The following is an 18024-nucleotide window of genomic DNA, read 5'->3' as shown; positions in this document are numbered from 1 at the left end:
GTATGAGATTGTCGTGTTGGCGAGGGGGGAGATTCCGAATCATTCAAGCTCAGGAAGAGATTTTGATTAACAATTCTCCCTATCATTGGTCTGTCCGCCCCCTTTTCAATGCGCTGTTCTGATCTTCTTCCGCCTTCAATTCTAAGTTTAGATCAACCAACAAAATACAAGCTAGCCTTTCACGATGCTCCGTTGTTGCAAACTCACAGCTTACACCCTACGTCAAACTACATCATAGAATCAAGATGCAAGAATATCACCCCTTGATTGGGTTGTGGGTAATTGTACATAGTGGTTACTCTTGAGTACGTAGTCAGTTCATGGGCTGTGGATCAAAGTTCCGAAAAATTGTCAAACACTGAGAGGTTTCAAAGGCATGAGAAGGACTCAAGGGGCACCCGCCAGACAAACGTGATAGAAAACCCTAGATCAATGACCACAACCAGTACAGCAGTTTTGCTGGTTTTGTTGTCTTCGCCGTTCATGTAGACTCGCTTGAGAACTGAGTCTTAGAAACCGAGCAGCGCCTCGGACGTGATCAGAATGTACAGGAAAGTCACATCGTTCAACTGGAAAAGGTACCTCCAATGGCTTCTGAGTCAATGTAGGTCCCCCAAGAAGCCTACTATCTTCACGGCCTGTGATAGAACGATGATTCCCGGGAGGGTTGCTCTTCCAGACCTGCGGTGATCTCCCCGGCTTCCTCCACTCAATGCAGGCCTGTTACAGGAACCCCCGCAATAGCTAAGCTTTTGTCCCGCTGCTCCGCACCCCATGATTTGCGCCGCTAAGTACCTAAGCCCACCGTTTAGTGGAGCATTAAGGCCCATCATATCAGCTGAAGCCCCTGAGGCGCATCAATGCAGCCTTCTGTCAGTGCGACCATTCCATTCTGGCCGGATCCGACCCACACGGCGAAGCAACCTATTCTGTGAATCAAGGGCATCGGTTCTCCCCCCATGAGGCTGCAGTGTTAATCGCATTCCAACCTATCAGTGACGAAGCGACTGAACTAGCGGCTTCAACATCGTGGGCACGTTTCAACGCGAGCTTCGCAAGAGCCACTCATCTCGGGGAAGGAGAAAGGTTGCTAAGTGCTCTACAGGCAAAGGCATTGATTCATTGAGTGCAAATATCATGTTCATCAAGCGATGGCTGAAGATGCGCCGGCTCTAATCGAGTGTGACTGATCAAAGAAGTGTAGATATGAACAAAATATTACAAGTAATGATACCGGGCACCTTGCTGCATTTGGCCCCAAAAACTATTTGCAACGTAACGGTTGAAAGAGACTGCAGGCGCCCACCGCTGCGCTCGGATCCCGAGCTGTGTAGCCCCTTTTCATCGCACTAACATGAGCTGTATGGCTATCTACCTTTAATGTGACCTACATGAAACTTCTCCTCGAGGAGTTGATAGCAAGGCAAAGGAGAATGCGACTCTAGTCCATGCCCAATATAACATGCTATGCTCGCCTCTAAAAAAAAATGCAACTTCACTTGGTGGTGTACGGATAAGTACTCAATAGCTATCAGTGGTAGCAGGGTTTGAGAATCATGTGTCGTGACCCCAGCAACGCATTCTCATTCGCTCATCTAATCATATCTCTGGAACGATAAACTCAGCCAACCGGTCGTTTTCGGCATCCCTGGAATTGATTCGGGGTCTGTCCCTGGCTCATGTCAGCGAACAGTAAGTTTATACGTGCTCACGTCAGTTGAATTGTAGGCCGGACCTTCTTCGTTCAGCTGAGTTTGGAAGAGTTTGGATGTATGGAGTCACTGGACAGTCAAAAATGCGATCACAGGCTGTCCTTGGCGTAAGATTCCTATGCTACATAACTTCAACGAGGCTCCAATTTGACTTGAGGTAATGAGGTTTGAACAAAGCGTTCTTACTCGCGCTAAGTAAGCGGCCAGGAATGTAAACATATGCGAAGTCAACTTATTAAGATCCAACGATGTTTCCAACAACGGGCTCCCATCACAACTATTTTGGGGCCTTTAGCGAATAACACTGATAGGGGCTAGATGAGTAGGTAGTGTTCCTGCTAGCCTACTACTAGCTGGCTCGAATCGCAGTTCGAACGCTACATGTAATGAGACGCAGCACGAATAAAATTTCCTGGCTAGAAGTTGGAACGTTGAAGCCAGTCGGATGATTGTATCGAGAAATGGAGTTCGGTCCTATTAAGAGCCACCCTGGAAAACATTCCTCTAAATAAATCTCAACCAGGATCTGTCTCATGTTGTGAAGCAACCTGGCGTCGGGTATTGGAACGTCCATTTCCAGTGCGTCTTGAAGAGGCGGCAAGTGATCAAGACTGACATCATCAGACGGCAAACCAGGCGAGCAGGATGGCCCGTCCTGTTCACAGCAATCTCGAACTGCTGGGAACCCCCACACACATACATGTTTCCTCAGCGGGGCTCATAGCCATATAACTGACTTGCGTTTGTACCGCTCCGAGGCGGGGACTCCCTGTTTCATCTGAAGCTTGAACCAGTCAAGCTCTTTGATCCAAGTCCAAGCCACCTCTGATAGCACTGCTCTATATAACCGTCGGCTACCCCCGTCCCGGGGTTAACCAAACCCACTTTGCGTTTTATCCTTGGCGCAAATGATGGAGATCTCAAGTGCCGATGTGGAGCAAATGTCTTTGCGCAAGCAGTGTTGAGATCTCAAGAGCCATTCTCAGGCTTATCCAGCACCATACTAAATGCCGGAAACCTGTTACTTGACAAGGAAACTACTGCAGAATCGAATGGATCAGGGTCATATCTGTTGTCAGTGGACAGTCAAGCTTTTGCCGTGGCTAAATAAGGAGCCAAACAGACCAAAAGCCAATCATCGACGAAGAGCGCACATCAGAGAACGCACAGTTCTTAATTTGGCATCGGAATACTTTGGAACATCTAGGCGAGGAGGGGATATCCTGGTGGCTTGTTCGCCGCAGCTGGCATCGGAGAGTCACTCGAAGTTTGATGCATGAAATCAGTCATCCCAATGCTTCGCCCCTTCTGGGTAGTAGATCTCGGCTCCTATCATTTTAGGCTATAGTGTCTGACCGCACGGCAAGAAAACCGTTTACGTAGAGATATCTGATAAAAGGCATTGATCTCACCGTCGAAGGGGATGATTCGTTTGATCAGGTGTGTTGTCTCGACCTTTATGACTACATGACGGACTTGTTATTTCTCTTTGCCTTGACGACTCTTCAGACTTCTTTCCGTAAAGGCATACGCAGTGGCAGTAATCACCATGAAATTCATCCAGAACGCCAAGTCTGATTTCCAGACAGACAGCACCATCAATACAATTCGGAGAAAGGTGGCCTCAGGACTACCGAGATTGCCCCAAACAACTGGGCAGTATCTCATCGAAAAAGTTCCGATTGTTCAATGGCTTCCGCAGTACCACCCAAAATGGCTTCTGTCCGATTTCATTGCAGGAATGACGATTGGTGTTATGATGATCCCCCAAGCCTTGGCATATGCAAAGATAGCCACCATCCCTGGGGAATTTGGTCTCTACTCTAGTTGGTTACCAGCTGCCATCTACGTCTTCATGGGAACTTCGAAAGGTGAGTGCGAGCGTTAACGGTTAACATGCCCAGGAGTAACCATTTTCTAACCTTGATCTAGATCTCTCCACCGGGCCGACTTCCATCATGGGTCTTCTTACCGCAGAGATCATCACCGACCTCAAGACGGAAGGATTCGCTGCACAAGACATCTCGTCCGCAGTCGCCTTGATGGTCGGCATATACTCTCTCATTCTTGGACTGCTAAAACTCGGTTTCATCTTGGAATATATTTCCGTCCCCGTTTTGTCCGGGTTCCTGTCTGCAGCTGCCATTACGATCCTTTTAGGCCAGGTTGGCTCGCTTGTGGGCCTAAGCGATGTTCCCTCAGGCACCTCGGCCATCATCAGTAACGTTCTCTCACGCATACCGGAAATGGAGCCTCTTACTATCGCTATTGGTTTCAGTGGAATTTTGATGCTGTACATCCTCGAATTCATTGGAAAGAAGTGGGGGAAGAAGAGCGCAGCAATAAAATTCGCCTGCAGCAGCCGTGCGGTTATTCTTTTGCTCATCTACACGACAATCAGTTTCTTGGTCAACAAGGACCGAGAAGACCCCTTGTGGGCCATCAGCAAGGTCAAGGCAAACGGTCTTCAAGCGCCAAAGATTCCTGCCGGAGACCTCGTCTCTAAGGTTACCACCAGAGCAATTGCCCCTCTTGTAGCTTCAGCCCTTGAGCACTTGGCTATCGGAAAGGCTTTCGGCCGGAAGAACAACTACGCCATCGACGAAAGCCAAGAGCTCTGTTATCTCGGTATCACAAACACTATCAACAGCCTTTTCGGGGCAATGAGCGTAGGCGGTGCGATGTCAAGAACAGCTGTGAACTCAGAGTGTGGTGTCAAAAGTCCGCTCAGCGGCGCATTTACCGCTGGGTTCATTTTACTCACCCTGTATAAGCTTTCAGGGGCTCTCTTCTGGATCCCTAAAGCTACGCTTTCGGCAATTATCGTACGTTGATTCCTGTCCCGTGTCCTAATACCGGCGCGTGCTAACAAACGTATTTCAGATCATGGCCGTTATCCACATCATTGGCCCTGCTTCTGTTTTTTACCGTTACTGGCGTATCTCGTTTATGGACTTTGTGGCGTCGATGCTATCCTTCTGGGTCACGCTCTTTGTGTCTACAGAAATGGGCATTGCTTTCGCGGTGCTTTTCAGCATAGGATACACTCTGGTCAGATCCGCATTCCCCAAAGTCAAGACGTTCTCAGCAACAAGTGGCAATAACCGCATTATTCAGCGAGAACACACATCTGTGCCCTCTGTTGTGGAAGACACGTTCGTTCCCGAAGACGCCATGTTGGTCAGTTTCACGGATTCGATCTTCTTCCCCAACGCTGGCCGTATCAAGAAGTCGGTGCTCGAGTCCGTCAAAGTACAATTTGAACGACAAGAGGTTGGAGATCAAGCACAGAGCAAGTCTGCCGACAGATCTTGGAGTGTCTCATCGTCCAAACGCATCGAAATGTTGCGGAAGCGCGACAACGTCATGCCCTCGAGCAAGCAGATGGCTGTGATGGTCTGGGACCTAACGCATGTGCCCTTCATCGACGTCACCGGAGTCCAAACGCTTTCCGAGTTAAAGGAAGAAACGAAACAGCATGTAGGAAAACAAATGTCACTAAGGATAGTAGGAATGAACAGCAAAGCCCGTCGCAGATTCTCTCGCGCTGGATGGCAGATTGTTCAGGATCGTGAGGTTGACGATTCAACCCCAGAACACGCCGACGTTGCATACGAGACGATGAAAGCAGCATTGTGGGATAGAGAGTATGAAGACAAGGGCGAAAAGTCAGAACTTCAGGGAAGAGCATACTACAGCCCTCGGGAAGGATTCCCATAGCGCTGAGCCGGATACAGAGCCAGGTACATACGTCGATGCTCGAGGTTTCCACGGAGGAAAAGCGAGTTTAGTAACAGTGCTCTGTTTTGGTGGCTGTTCCTTGTTATTTTAGTTCCTTTCATTTCGTTGAGGAGACTCAGGATTGCATGCTTGGGAAATTTGACCTCTGGGAAACATGATAGGGAGCCCTGGTGGCACCTTCAATGCGCACAGCAGAAACTTCAACATACATAACAAAAAAAAAAACCAACGATCTGATTAATAATTTTGTTTCCTTGAATTAAAGAGATATTTGCCAGTCTCCAAAGCTAAATTGATCTATTTGTTACTTTGCCTACTCATACAAGTCTAATGACGCTTTGCAGGAGGTTTATGTCGTCAAGCCTACGAGTTTGACGAAGGACCCCAAACTAACCTAAAGCTTGAGCAGCTTCTTCTTCATTACGTCGCATCATTCGTTTACCGAGTCGTTCTTGTAGGTTTTTGACAGCTGTGGCCCTGGCTGTCCGAGGTGTCTCCGGAGTTGCTGGGCGAGGGCTTTCCTCCGATTGCTTCTTTAGGTTCCTCTTACCGAGCCTATCTTGAAGAGTTCTCACCGCTGCTGCTCTAACTATTCTTGGAGTGGCGGGAGACATCGGCGTAGTTGGAGATGTAGGTCGATGTTCATCCACCTGAGACTGCGTGGCGTTTTCAGTCTCCTGTTGCTTAAGTGCTCGAAGACGCCTAGCGACCTTGGACTGCATTCTGGCAGCTGCCGAAGTCCGAGGTCTCGAAAAGTTGTGCACGTCGGATCTGACGGACCGAACTGTCAACGTAGGGCTCGCAGGCCGCGTAGCTAAGGTGGCTACAGACGGATGTTGGCTCGGCGGGCGCGTGCTTGGCCGTGAGCTGTGTTGAGACGTGACTCGACTATCTGTCCTGTACGGTAGACGCCGAACCTCATGGGAGCTGACACTTGAAATCCTACGCCTCCGACGTCCCTCATTCGGCAATACATCGCTATCGGGCCGGATGCTGTTTGTAATGAAATCCGCTCTAGTAGCGAGAGTTGCTATATGAGGCAGTATGGGAGGATGGTCTGAAATGGACCCGAGACCATACCGAGATGACCTGAATGTTGTCGTAGTGTGTGAGCTTGCCGGCTGGCCAGATTGCATCATCTGTAGATGATAGTTTGCCTCCCAGTCCCCATCTCGAGTAGAAGGCCTGCGGCCTACAAGCCTGTTCTCCTCCTCCATTGTCATCATCGGGGTCAGTGGCCTCCTGGATGGAATATCCAGAAATCGACCATTGATAGGAGGAGATTGCATGCCAATGGCAGTCCATCTTCTAGAATCATATCTCCCTTGCTCTTCAAGCAGAGCCTGACTACGCGGGGAGTATTGAGCATGGCGAGACATAGATGGCAAGATTACTTCGTCAGGACGCGCTGAGGCATCAGTGGATATATCGGAGCCTCCCTGACGTATAATAGCATATTCCCGCCATGTGACCCAGTCGTCCAGTGTCACTACACCGCTTGCTTTTGGTGTCGCGCCATCTCTCGTCGGCGGTTTCCATGCGAATGCATTGGAAAAGACTGGAGAGTCGGGCATCATGGCACCAGGGCGATCCCCGAAAACATTATTCAAGGGCGTGGGCATGGACATACTTCTGGCATGGCGTCTATGTCATACATTAGTCCTTCTTCGTATCGGTAGAAAATGCAAAATTACTCACAAAGCTCTACGTTGAGGCTCATGGGGATTTCTTTTAGTCAGCGTCTTGCGTTTTCGCTTCTCAGGTTTCCCTGATCCGCCATGCTTTTCGACGCGTTTCTCTCGCTTGCCCTGGAGACTCGATGCCATGAAGACAATTCCTGGCTCAAGATCATCCTCGTCAGGACAGGCTAGTGGATCCTCTCCTCGAATGAACCACGTTTGAGAAACGCCCAGAGTCGCGAATGGACGATCTGCCATCTCAATAACTGCAAGCACTGCTGCGAGAGAAAACCTATGAAATTGTCAGCTCCCGGTACCTGGCCTTACGAGCTTCAATTACTCACAGAGAAGATATGCTAATTATGACATTAAGCCATGGGAGATTCTCTTGAACCCCTTTGGAAAGGTCAAGTCCAATATTGACAGCCACAAATATCGACAAAGTGATTGCTGCCACCCAAACCGGGAGACCTAGCCGAGCCAAGAGAAAGGCAAACCCGGCAACGTATTTGCCGTATATAGTTGGAGATCCATAATCCTTGATGTACGCTGTTCGTCCGGCGACTAGATGTGTGAAGACGTAGACCACACTCATGCAGGAAGCGACGAAAAAAACAGCTCTGCTGAGAGGATCGAGAACCTCTGTTGACTCGAGATTTTGGAACAGAACCACAGCTGATAAGGCTATACCAGCACCTGCCGAGATGAACAATAATATTACTGAGAGAAGCGACAGAACGGGATACAATCGATTAGCTTTCTGAGGCGTTGTTGTTTTTGGTGGCAATGTAAGCGGCGGCACTGAAGTCGTCGCGTCCTCATAGTGCTGACTCATTAGTACTCGATTCCATCAACACGACTCAAGTGTGTATTTCAATGTCGCCCAGTATTTGGAGTGAGAAGATTCGGATTGATCGGCTGCCACTGGTGATCGAGTCTACCCAGCAGCGTCGAGAAGCGCGATCACACAAGGCAGAGTTGCCTGAACCCCAACGGTGACATTGAAACCTTGTACGGGGCGTAATATTCTTCGGTGAGTGTGACTTGAGGTGTAGCTGGACAGCGGAAGAGAGCAGTTTTGTTTGTACATGTTACACAAATTAGCCTTGAGCCGTCTGAGTTTCTGGAGTGAGCATGACGTGTCTCCTCGTTCAGACTCGAAAGCAATAGCACAATCCGAAGTTGCTGAGGTTCCATCCCCCGGCAATCTAGCCGACGCATGGATGCCGACTGAGTCTCTTTGTGTGTGATCGGTTCTCATCTGATGTCTGCACCGGCATGTGAAACATTGCGATGGCCGAAGTGGCCCAAACTCGCGTCCAGCAAATAGGCTGCGCATAGACTGGAGAACGTTTCGGGTATCCGGATCGAACGCTGCAACGAATAATTTGATTAAATTTTTCGTCTCCTCCCATCTTCTCATTTAAGCCGGCCGCCTCGGTATGGCCGTTGGTGAGACGAACCTGAAGTACCCTACACTGGGCACCTTTTGCCTTCAGTTGAATTCAATGGTTTCAAGGTTTTCTTTGATCGCGTTCACAGGGGCCGATTCGACGGGTTTCAAAACACTCGAAGATGAGACTTTCATACGCCAGGCTTGCTAGAAGCTTAGCACGTTATTGAGACAGAGAAAAATGCAATTAACCTACAAAAGCATTGGAAAGCCAAGCAAGGAGCCGAGTCGGCCAAGACTTGCTCTCTCCGGAATGGTCCCAGAACAGTCAAGCTCAGTGAATCTAGCTATTGTCCCCACTCGTAGGCCTGCGTTGTTACATTGACGGCGGCCCACGTGCCTTACACAATTGATGTATCAAGCGCGTGTCAAAACCTGCCCCTAAGCTTCGTGCATGCCCGTATCATTCACTCTTACTTTCTCAATTGCCTCTGAGCGAACAAAACGTTGCCGAGAATGGTCAATTTTATGAATCAGGTTTGACGAGAGATTACTCAAAAAGGTGGTGGTTGGGTTAAAAAAATTGTAAAGAACAGCCGCTTTCCTCGCTTCCTAACCCTGTGACTCCAAGAGTCTATACATTACCATGTCCGCACCTCTTACCTAGCGTTCAAATGAAATTTCTAGGCTATGTCAGTGGTCGCACTGGGCCATGAACTGCCCAAAATCCATTGTATATAGCCTGAAGGAAGGCTCTCCTTGATAACCACCAGCCTTTGTATCCCCAGCGCACTGAAAAAGGTTCATTCCCCCGGCGCCAGTCTTCGTGGATGGCTGTGATAGACTGACAGTCCTCGCGTCCCCGACCGCCGCCAGCGATATCTGCTTGATTACCACTGCATACCTCCAAGCCTCAGAGGTACACGAAGCATGCGGTGCCCAGAAGCCGTTGGTTGTGGGAGTTTACCAGCCCGTATGTTTGTTTGCAGAGACTGGTGGAGCAGCTTTGGCTCACCAAGCTTAGCATCGCGCTCTTTGCGCTGCGCAACGAATTCTTCCTCGGTGATACCGTCCCGCAAATGTTTGTTTAGCTTTCTGTGGTCGCTGACTGTCATCCATGGCACCGGGCCTTCTCGATCGTCCGGGGGATAGTCATGGCCTGTCCAGACTTTGACATGATCTGGAAGGCTAAGAAGCCTGCGGCCCGAGTGGTAAAGGTTGCTCGCGCTTCCACCAGGAAAGTCACAACGAGCAGTCCCAATGTCGACGTGGAAAAGGGAGTCACCGCAGAACACGTTGTCTTGTCAAGAAGATCAGCAAAAGCAAGTGCGATAACGGGGCGTTGTGAGGGCCTGACCTCCGATCTTATAACCCAAATGGTCGGGCGTGTGCCCGGGGAGATGGATGGCAATCGCGCTCAGGTTACCAATGCTGAAACTTTCGTCGTCTTCGAAGAGTTTATCAAAAACACCATGGCGCTCTTCGCTGGGCACATCATATCGTTGACCGAAGAGATCTTGTACCTGTCCAATTCGTCGCCCAATTCCAATCAGTGGCTTACTGCCACGCTCCTCTGCGATGCGCTTTTGAAGATACGAGGCTGCAGTGAGATGATCTGCATGCGCATGAGTTTCAAGAATCCGCAACACTCGGTAGCCCTTTTCTTTGACTAGCTGAAGCAACTCATCAGCTGAGGTTGTGGTGATAACTTGAGTTGTCCGGTCATAATCCAAGACCGGGTCAATGATGACGGCCGCTTTCGTCGCTGGGTCTGCAACAATGTACTGCCAGGTTCCTGTCCTTGACTCGAAGATATCGTGAATGACAGGTTGCGTAATATCGACAGGTGCTGTACTATATGAGCGCCGGGTGGGCGGACTTATCGCATTGGGAATACTCCATCGTTTCGATGATGGCATTGAAAGACCGACCCTTGGTAATATGTCATGACGACGTGCAGTGAAGACACCTGGATGTACGGCCCCGGTTGTTCCAGTGCCATGCACAGCACGCAGCTGAATGCTGCCACTTCCTCGGGTAAGTGGTGATTTTGCAATCCCTGGCACCGTAGACAGACAGGTTAATTTAACTTGTTTATTGACACACGCGCGCGCGGGATTCATGGTGAAAGTTGAGTCGAGACGGTGAAGGAGAGAGCGAGTGGAGTATGGCGATGCAGGGTGATGGAGGCAATGATGCAACTAAGAGTCGGAGGATGCACAATGTAGATGGACCGAGTGGTGAGGTTATCTGCTGAAACCTTTAATACTGGGAGCAGCCGAGAGAAAGTTTAAACATCGAACGACACCCCCACTACATGCCGGTGCCTCCCGTGCCGGTCGGGGAGTTGTAAATGAATTCGGCGACCATTCTCGCCGACTGGTCTCGCCGACAAGCCGGCCGGCCGGTGCGGCTCTTTCTATGAAGAAACACCAACTGTACGTCAAGGCCGGGAATAAGCAAATTTTCTTTTAGAAGGAAGCGTACTCCGTACGGTCGCGGCTATCGGGGGATGCTCGGCGCGGCTTGCAAACCTGATATTTTAACTCGTCCGTTGAGTCAGCAGTGGAGTATGGGACCCACACCTCTTTTTAAGCTTCGGCGTTTTCATTTTCCAGTCGGCGCACCCCGTTTCTTTCTCAGGCGCTGTACTTACCTTACTTGAGGTGGCTCATCCCTCTGCTTTATCATCACGACTTATCGTGGTCCAATCCTTCCCAAAAAGTAACGCCATCACCTGTTCTGCAAAGTTTTCACATCAAGCCTTCTTCATTCACGCCAAGATGCTTGCCAGTCGCGTGACTTTGGCATCTCGCCATGGCAGCCGCGCCCAATTTGCTGCAAAGACTCCCGATATCCGGAAACTTGCGACAGTAGCCCCCGTGAGCTCTGCTGCTCGGAACCATAAGGTTGTTGTCGTCGGGGGAGGCAGTGCCGGTCTCACTATTAGCCACCAGCTGTTGCGATCTGGTCGATTTTCTCAGGATGACATTGCAGTCGTCGACCCGGCCGAATGGCACCATTATCAACCTGGCTGGACGTTGGTTGGCGGTGGCCTGAAGTCGAAGCAAGAATTGCGAAGGCCACTCGAGAGTCTGGTTGACCCCAAGCTTAAGTTCTACAAGCAGGGAGTGAGCTCTTTCGCACCCGAAGACAACAACATCAAGCTTGGAAATGGCGATAAACTTGGCTATGAGCAGCTCGTTGTCGCTCCCGGTATCAACATCGATTACGGCAGCGTCAAGGGCCTGCCCGAGGCTCTTGCAGACCCGGGCTCTCTTGTGTCTTCTATCTACGGCTATGATACTTGTGACAAGGTCTTCGGCACCTTCGGAAGACTTCAGAAAGGGAATGCAATCTTTACCCAACCTGCCGGCGTGATCAAGTGTGCTGGCGCACCCCAGAAGATCATGTGGCTTGCCCTCGACTACTGGAAGCGTGCAGGCTTGTATGACCCCAATGACCCTGCAAGCTCGCCCATCAAGATCAGCTTCGCCACTGGCCTACCCACTATGTTTGGTGTCCCCAAATACAGCGCAAAGCTTGAAGAATTGCGCAAGGAGAGGGGCGTCGAGGGGCTCTTCCAGCATGATCTCCTTGCCGTGGATGGTAACACAGCCACCTTCGGACGCCCTGATGGAAAAGAGAAGGTCACAAAGCAGTTTGACCTCATGCATGTCGTTCCGAAGATGGGGCCCCATACTTTCGTCAAGAACAGCCCTCTCGCCGATGCCGCTGGCTATGTTAGTGTCGATCAAGCAACAACCCGTCACACCAAATTCCCCAACGTCTGGTCGGCAGGTGATGCATCCAGTCTACCCACCTCTAAGACCGCCGCAGCAATTACATCCCAGGCTCCCATTCTTGTCAGCAACCTGCTGCGGTCTTTGGATGGCGCCGAGCCTCAACCTTCGTACGATGGCTATACGTCATGCCCGATCCCTACCGAATATGGCAAACTTTTGCTTGCCGAGTTCAAGTATGGTGGAGTTCCCAAGGAAACTTTTGGCGATCTTATCGGATTTGATCAAGCAGTTCCCCGACGTGCGTTTTACCACTTGAAGAAGGACTTCTTCCCGTGGGTTTACTATACGTCCATGGTCAAGGGAACTTGGGGTGGACCCAACGGCTGGAGAAACTGATCTCGCAATTTGAGCATGTGTATCATGTACTAGCTATGTATTCCTGAGAGTAGTTTGGCGACAAAAGTCTTGAATCCGCATTCGTTTCTGATCGACCTTAAAGAGCTCTCAATCCTGGCTATGTTGTTCAATTGCCAGATCAATTTCGCTTGCTTACAGCCCCTCCGAGGGCATGCACTATCCCATTAGGTGATAGGCACGGCGTCGGTACATTGGATCGCGAAAACAATCAGGAATATAGTCAATCATGCGTTAATACAGCATTCAAGATTGTTCTATTGCGAGGGATTTCCTTCTCCGAGTTGATCTTAACACTGCTTGTGTCAAGTGACAGCCTGGGCTGGCATTTGCATCGCCGTAGCTTTGCACCGACGTCAAGGCACTTACTGAATCCCGCATGCTCTTCATGTGCGGTGCCCCGCGTTAACGTTACACTCGTACTTTTGTTCGTATGCATTTTTCGCATCCATCTTTTTCGTATTGAACGGCCCGACAGACCTTTGAATATGAATCTACGTGCAAAATCAACGAGTCAAGAAAAAGCTCTATCGGAGGATTCAATCAAGCCTCTCCAAAATGAGTTTGACTGGTTTTGTGTTTTTCCTGGTTGCGATAGCCGAAGCCAATTACTACAACCCTATACTTCCTGGCTTTCACCCCGATCCAAGTTGTATTCATGTCGACGATGCTTTCTTCTGTGTAGCATCTACCTCTACATGGTTTACTGGTGTCCCAGTCTATAGAAGCACGGATATTAGCCACTAGAGGCTTGCTTGCCATGTTCTCAATCGACGCGAGCAGCTTCCATAGCTGGAAAATGCGCCAACTGGTCAAGATGGCCTATTTGCATTAACAATTCGGCATTATGACGAGACCTTTTACGTAACGACTACCTACGTGTCTATCACTTCCTATAAGGACTTCGTTATGCAAAACCTCATATTCTCGACAAATGATCCCTTGAATGCATTATCGTGGAGCATTCCGACTGAATTTAATTTCACTGTTTACGACCCTTCTCTCTTTTTTGACGACGAAAACGATACCGTCTACTTCACTGGGGCCGCTGTATTATTTACTGGTACTGCTATTGTGCTATTAACTATTGATATTGAAACAGGTGCCCTTGGAAATGTCTCGTTTCTATGGAACGGTACCGGCCTGAGTATTATTTAAAGGCGATTTAAGTAGAATCGGCTATATAAACTATAAACTATGATCCGAGCTTTGGAATAATATCGGTTAGAATTAGGACGGTACGATAATTAGTCAGTACTTCTTATTAACTAGAGACTCGGGGTTAGGGTTATATAGGTAGTTATTAGGGTTATTTTACGAAAAAGGGGTACTAATAAGGTAATTAAAGAATAATAGATAGGAAGATTACTTTATACTGCTTATTAATTATTAGAAAATAGGAAGCAGTATTGAATAGCTATAGATAGCTTTATCAAGATTAATAAGAAATATTATATACTTATTTATTAAAAATATAAGGTAACTATCTAACCCGGTAGTAATATCGAGTTATATTTCTACTATAAGTATTAGCTAAAAGGAGAGGTTTTTAGGGATATTAAGGACTATTATAATTACTCGGATCTAGCTAATCTAAAAGTTAATTATTACGATTTCTCGTAGATATTAAGGAGATTTCACTATAATTTCTCCACCACTACGGTAAAAAACCTTATAGTAAAACCCGCAAGAATTCACTAGGAATTCTTAGTAAAAGGCTACTAAATATCACAGAGATTTCCCTAGGATTTCCCCGTAAAATCTCAAGGTATTTCTTAGAGATTTTACCGCAGAGGTATAGTAAAATCTTAAAAGGAACATCTCAATATTATTACTATTTCACCGCATATAAAACGTAACAATTAGTAGTACAACCTCTTTTCTAACAAAATAAGTAATTACTTACTTATAGAAAAGACGAGCTAAATAAATATTAACTCCTTCTATACTAACGGGCTAGCTAAATAAGCGTTAATCCTATTATAAGAATAGGCAAGCTAAGTAAGCATCGACCCTATTTACAATAAAATCACGACAAATAAACGCCAACAACGACGTCAATTTACTTTAAGAATTTAAGAATATTCTAATCCTAGAGAACCAAGATCGAGCCGCCTAGCTAATCGTAGCTTATATATCGAATTACGACCGCCTTAAGTCTATTAATAAGCCGAACTACCGGGTTACTCTAATCTTACAAATCGTAAAAGCCGTACTAATTATATAAAACCCCGGCTAATAAATTAATAAATCCGTATACCTATTTTCTTAGCGATAATAGGGACGATTCCGGGTAATATTTATTACATAGCTAAATAGGGAACCGGTTTATTAAAATCGTATTATTCTTTATTTATAAGATTAGCTACTATTAGAATAGCTTATCTTTATAGAATCGATAAATATAGTAGAAGAAATCCTATCGTACTAGATTCCCCCAGACTTAAGGCCATCACTAAAAGAAATAGAACTTCCCTCTTCCCTACTATTACCGGATCTAGAGCCTCCTCCCGCTTTTAAAAAATAATTAGTATCCAAAGGAAAGTAACTAGAATAAAAAGTCTCCTTTATAATAAAGCCTCTTAACAAACGACACCTTATATTACACTTTATATATGGTAAAATAGTAATAATATTAAAATATCCCTTCTAAAATTTCACTATACCTCCATAGTGAAATCTCTAAGAAATACCTTAAGATTTCACAAAGAAATCCTGGGGAAATCTCCATAATATCTAATAACCTTTCGCTAAAAATTCCTAATAAATTCTCGTAGGTTTTACTATAAGGTCTTTTACTATAATGGCGGAGAAATCACGGTGAAATCTCCCTAATATCTATAAAAAATCGTAACAAATGCCCCTTGCCAAAGAAAACCATTTCGTCTGCAAAATCTATAAAATAATAAAAGTATATTAATTACGCTTTATAAATTATTTACTTACAATATATTAAAATCATAAAAAAGTTACATACATAAACAAGAAATCAAACAGAATAAACAGTTACTTAATTAAACAAAAACCTTAATTCATTAATCTACCGGCTACTTAATATAATTAAAAATAGCATTAACCATACTACTATAATTCCTCTGTATATTCTTAACCGAAATACAGGTTAGATATTACCACCGCCTATCTAACATCGTTAATTATATCGATATTATTAATATTAAGTAGAGCGCCAATATAAACTAGAATAAATTCCTCTTTATTAATATACTCGACAAGCTTATCCAGGTTCAAATTAAAAAGCTAGGACCAGCTATAATACTACGTATATATATAAACGGCACCGGTAATAAAATAAAGGTCTTTGGCCGATCTATTTTTAACTACGTTAATAAGGGTAGTCTCATAAACTATAATATAACCCTTATAAGCTTTAGCATCCGTCTTAATAAAACGAGTAATATTCACTAAGATCTTTAAATTATAAAAAATCTAATTTAAAAAAAGTCTATTTATAAGTTTATTATTAGCCACCAACAAACTAATAATAGTATAGAGAATAGCGATTACGTAGAGAACATCAATAATTCCCTCTCCCTCATAAACGAACGTATAAAGACCAGGGCTCTAATTAATTACATCGACCGGGCCAACATCGGGGAGGCTAATAAAGAGCTATTTAAACATATACTTATAAAACGTACAGTTATTCGTAAAGCGCATAATACAGTCTTAAAACGCCATAGCAAAAGCAAAGGTTTTACTAAACTAAGTATTCGTAAAAATAATATAGGCGGCTATAAACAGGTTATATATAGTGAGTTCATCCTTATACAGCATATAGCACACCTTAATCAGGGTTTTAATAACTTCATTATTATTAAAAAGCTCGATAACGCTATACTTATTAATAATTAAAAAACAGGTCTCGTTAACTATATCGTTAATTCAGCATAGTATAATCTCTAAACCACTTATAACGAAATTAAAAATAAATATATCGAATACCTCTTTTAAATAGGCATATACATTTAAGTACTAAATATAAGTAATCGTTATCGCCTTATAAAACTCCTCTTTCTTTATATTACTGCAAATATAGTCCTTAGCTAGGCTATACGTAACCTTAATAAACTCTAAGCCTTTATAAGCTTTTCTAACTATCTTATGCTCTTTAACAGTACTTATAATACTGGACATATAGTTAGTGTATAACGCCGGGATAACTAAGCAGTTTATCTTATACGTATTAAGAGTCTGAATAAATTATCCTCAGTTATTATAAGGCTAGCTACTAAGCATAATTATAGATTCGTCATTAAAATAAGCAAAATCGTTAGAAGTTTAAAAATTATACTTAAAAATATTAACTATATCTTTAATATTCACAAGAATATCTTAATAAAAATCGTTACCTAGGATTAGCGCAGGGGTCTAAAGTATAAGACATTAGACCCAACCTTTATTAAACGGTACGTTATAATAAACAATAAAAAGCTATATATTAAAATAGAAAATCTTATGGGCTTCCTCCTCGTTAATAATCTACAAAAACGTTACTTAATTCTAGAAGATCGTAATCTTAAAAGTATTTTCCTAAAAGCGTAAATACCCCTTAATAATAGCAAAATCTCGCAGCTAACGCATAAATACCGAATTCTAAAAAAAAATCTAATATACCTTCTTACTTAACTTAAAATTAGAATTCAATAACTCTTCACCACCATAAATATAAATTACTTAAAAATAGCCATTAAAAATAAAATCGTTTAGCTAGTATCCGTTCTAATAGGTAATATAATAGTATTTATAAAACTAGTAATTGCAGGAGCAATATTCGCTAATAATATTAAAGACTAAATAAAACACCCTAGCTAGAGATATAAAAATGCCTTCAGCAAAATAAAACTTAATATAATTTCGCAATAAAATCACGGATACTAAAAAATAAAATAAAGTATATAATAAGTAAATTATAAAATATAAATACGAGAAAATAAGTAATAAAAATATAATTATAGCAAAAGGTTAGTTACCTAAAGCGGTCCCTCGATTTTAAATATAAATCGACAACCGTCCGATCTTAAATAAAAACTATATATTCTTATAAAAGTAAATAATCTCCTTAATACCTTATTTGCTAATATTAAAGCGACGAAAGGCCGTTATATTATTAATAAAAGCTCATTAATTAACGGCTAATCGTTATAAATAGCGAGGACTTTCTTTAATAATTACCCCTCTTTAATTAAGAACGTATATTATAATTACTCTTTAATTTCCCTATAATATTACAAAAAAATTATTCTAATCTTACTATAATAAAACCCTTTCTACTCGATATAAGTGGACTATACCCCTTTATTTATAAGGCCTACCGTACC

The 18024-nt window shown here is 44.8% G+C and overlaps 5 protein-coding genes across 5 annotated transcripts; 3 read left to right on the top strand and 2 right to left on the bottom strand.

Moving 5' to 3' along the window:
* Window positions 1–3261: 3261 nt before the first annotated feature.
* On the top strand, window positions 3262–5432 carry BDP55DRAFT_568316 (sulfate permease; the record flags this gene model as incomplete). The annotated part of the gene is made up of 3 exons (XM_060570671.1): window positions 3262–3583; window positions 3645–4537; window positions 4596–5432. 3 exons carry the CDS (start codon window positions 3262–3264, stop codon window positions 5430–5432), a joined length of 2052 nt encoding a protein of 683 aa, XP_060421714.1.
* A 363-nt stretch (window positions 5433–5795) lies between these two features.
* BDP55DRAFT_738484 (uncharacterized protein) lies at window positions 5796–8013 on the bottom strand. The gene is made up of 3 exons (XM_060580387.1): window positions 7477–8013; window positions 7152–7424; window positions 5796–7097 (listed from the first exon to the last, which is right to left on the bottom strand). The coding sequence occupies exons 1-3, from the start codon at window positions 7965–7967 to the stop codon at window positions 5843–5845; spliced, it is 2019 nt and encodes a 672-aa protein (XP_060421713.1). The 5' UTR covers window positions 7968–8013; the 3' UTR covers window positions 5796–5842.
* A 1402-nt stretch (window positions 8014–9415) lies between these two features.
* On the bottom strand, window positions 9416–10648 carry BDP55DRAFT_699286 (metallo-beta-lactamase superfamily protein; the record flags this gene model as incomplete). Its single annotated transcript, XM_060577876.1, has 3 exons — window positions 9416–9825; window positions 9883–10379; window positions 10632–10648. The coding sequence occupies 3 exons, from the start codon at window positions 10646–10648 to the stop codon at window positions 9416–9418; spliced, it is 924 nt and encodes a 307-aa protein (XP_060421712.1).
* A 514-nt stretch (window positions 10649–11162) lies between these two features.
* BDP55DRAFT_687359 (Sulfide:quinone oxidoreductase/flavo-binding protein) lies at window positions 11163–12930 on the top strand. Its single transcript, XM_060576567.1, has one exon. It carries the CDS (start codon window positions 11309–11311, stop codon window positions 12665–12667), a length of 1359 nt encoding a protein of 452 aa, XP_060421711.1. The 5' UTR covers window positions 11163–11308; the 3' UTR covers window positions 12668–12930.
* Window positions 12931–13264: 334 nt separating this feature from the next.
* Window positions 13265–13423, top strand: BDP55DRAFT_510028 (uncharacterized protein; the record flags this gene model as incomplete). Its single annotated transcript, XM_060567701.1, has 1 exon — window positions 13265–13423. A coding segment is annotated over one exon (159 nt), but the record flags the coding sequence as incomplete, so codon positions are not given.
* Window positions 13424–18024: the final 4601 nt, after the last annotated feature.

The sequence above is a fragment of the Colletotrichum godetiae genome, assembly GCF_030913485.1.
Source record: "Colletotrichum godetiae strain CBS 193.32 chromosome Unknown BDP55scaffold_111, whole genome shotgun sequence".
NCBI classification, from domain to species: domain Eukaryota; kingdom Fungi; phylum Ascomycota; class Sordariomycetes; order Glomerellales; family Glomerellaceae; genus Colletotrichum; species Colletotrichum godetiae.
Note: the sequence above shows the minus strand (reverse complement) of the source record. Positions and strands in the feature narration are given on the sequence as shown.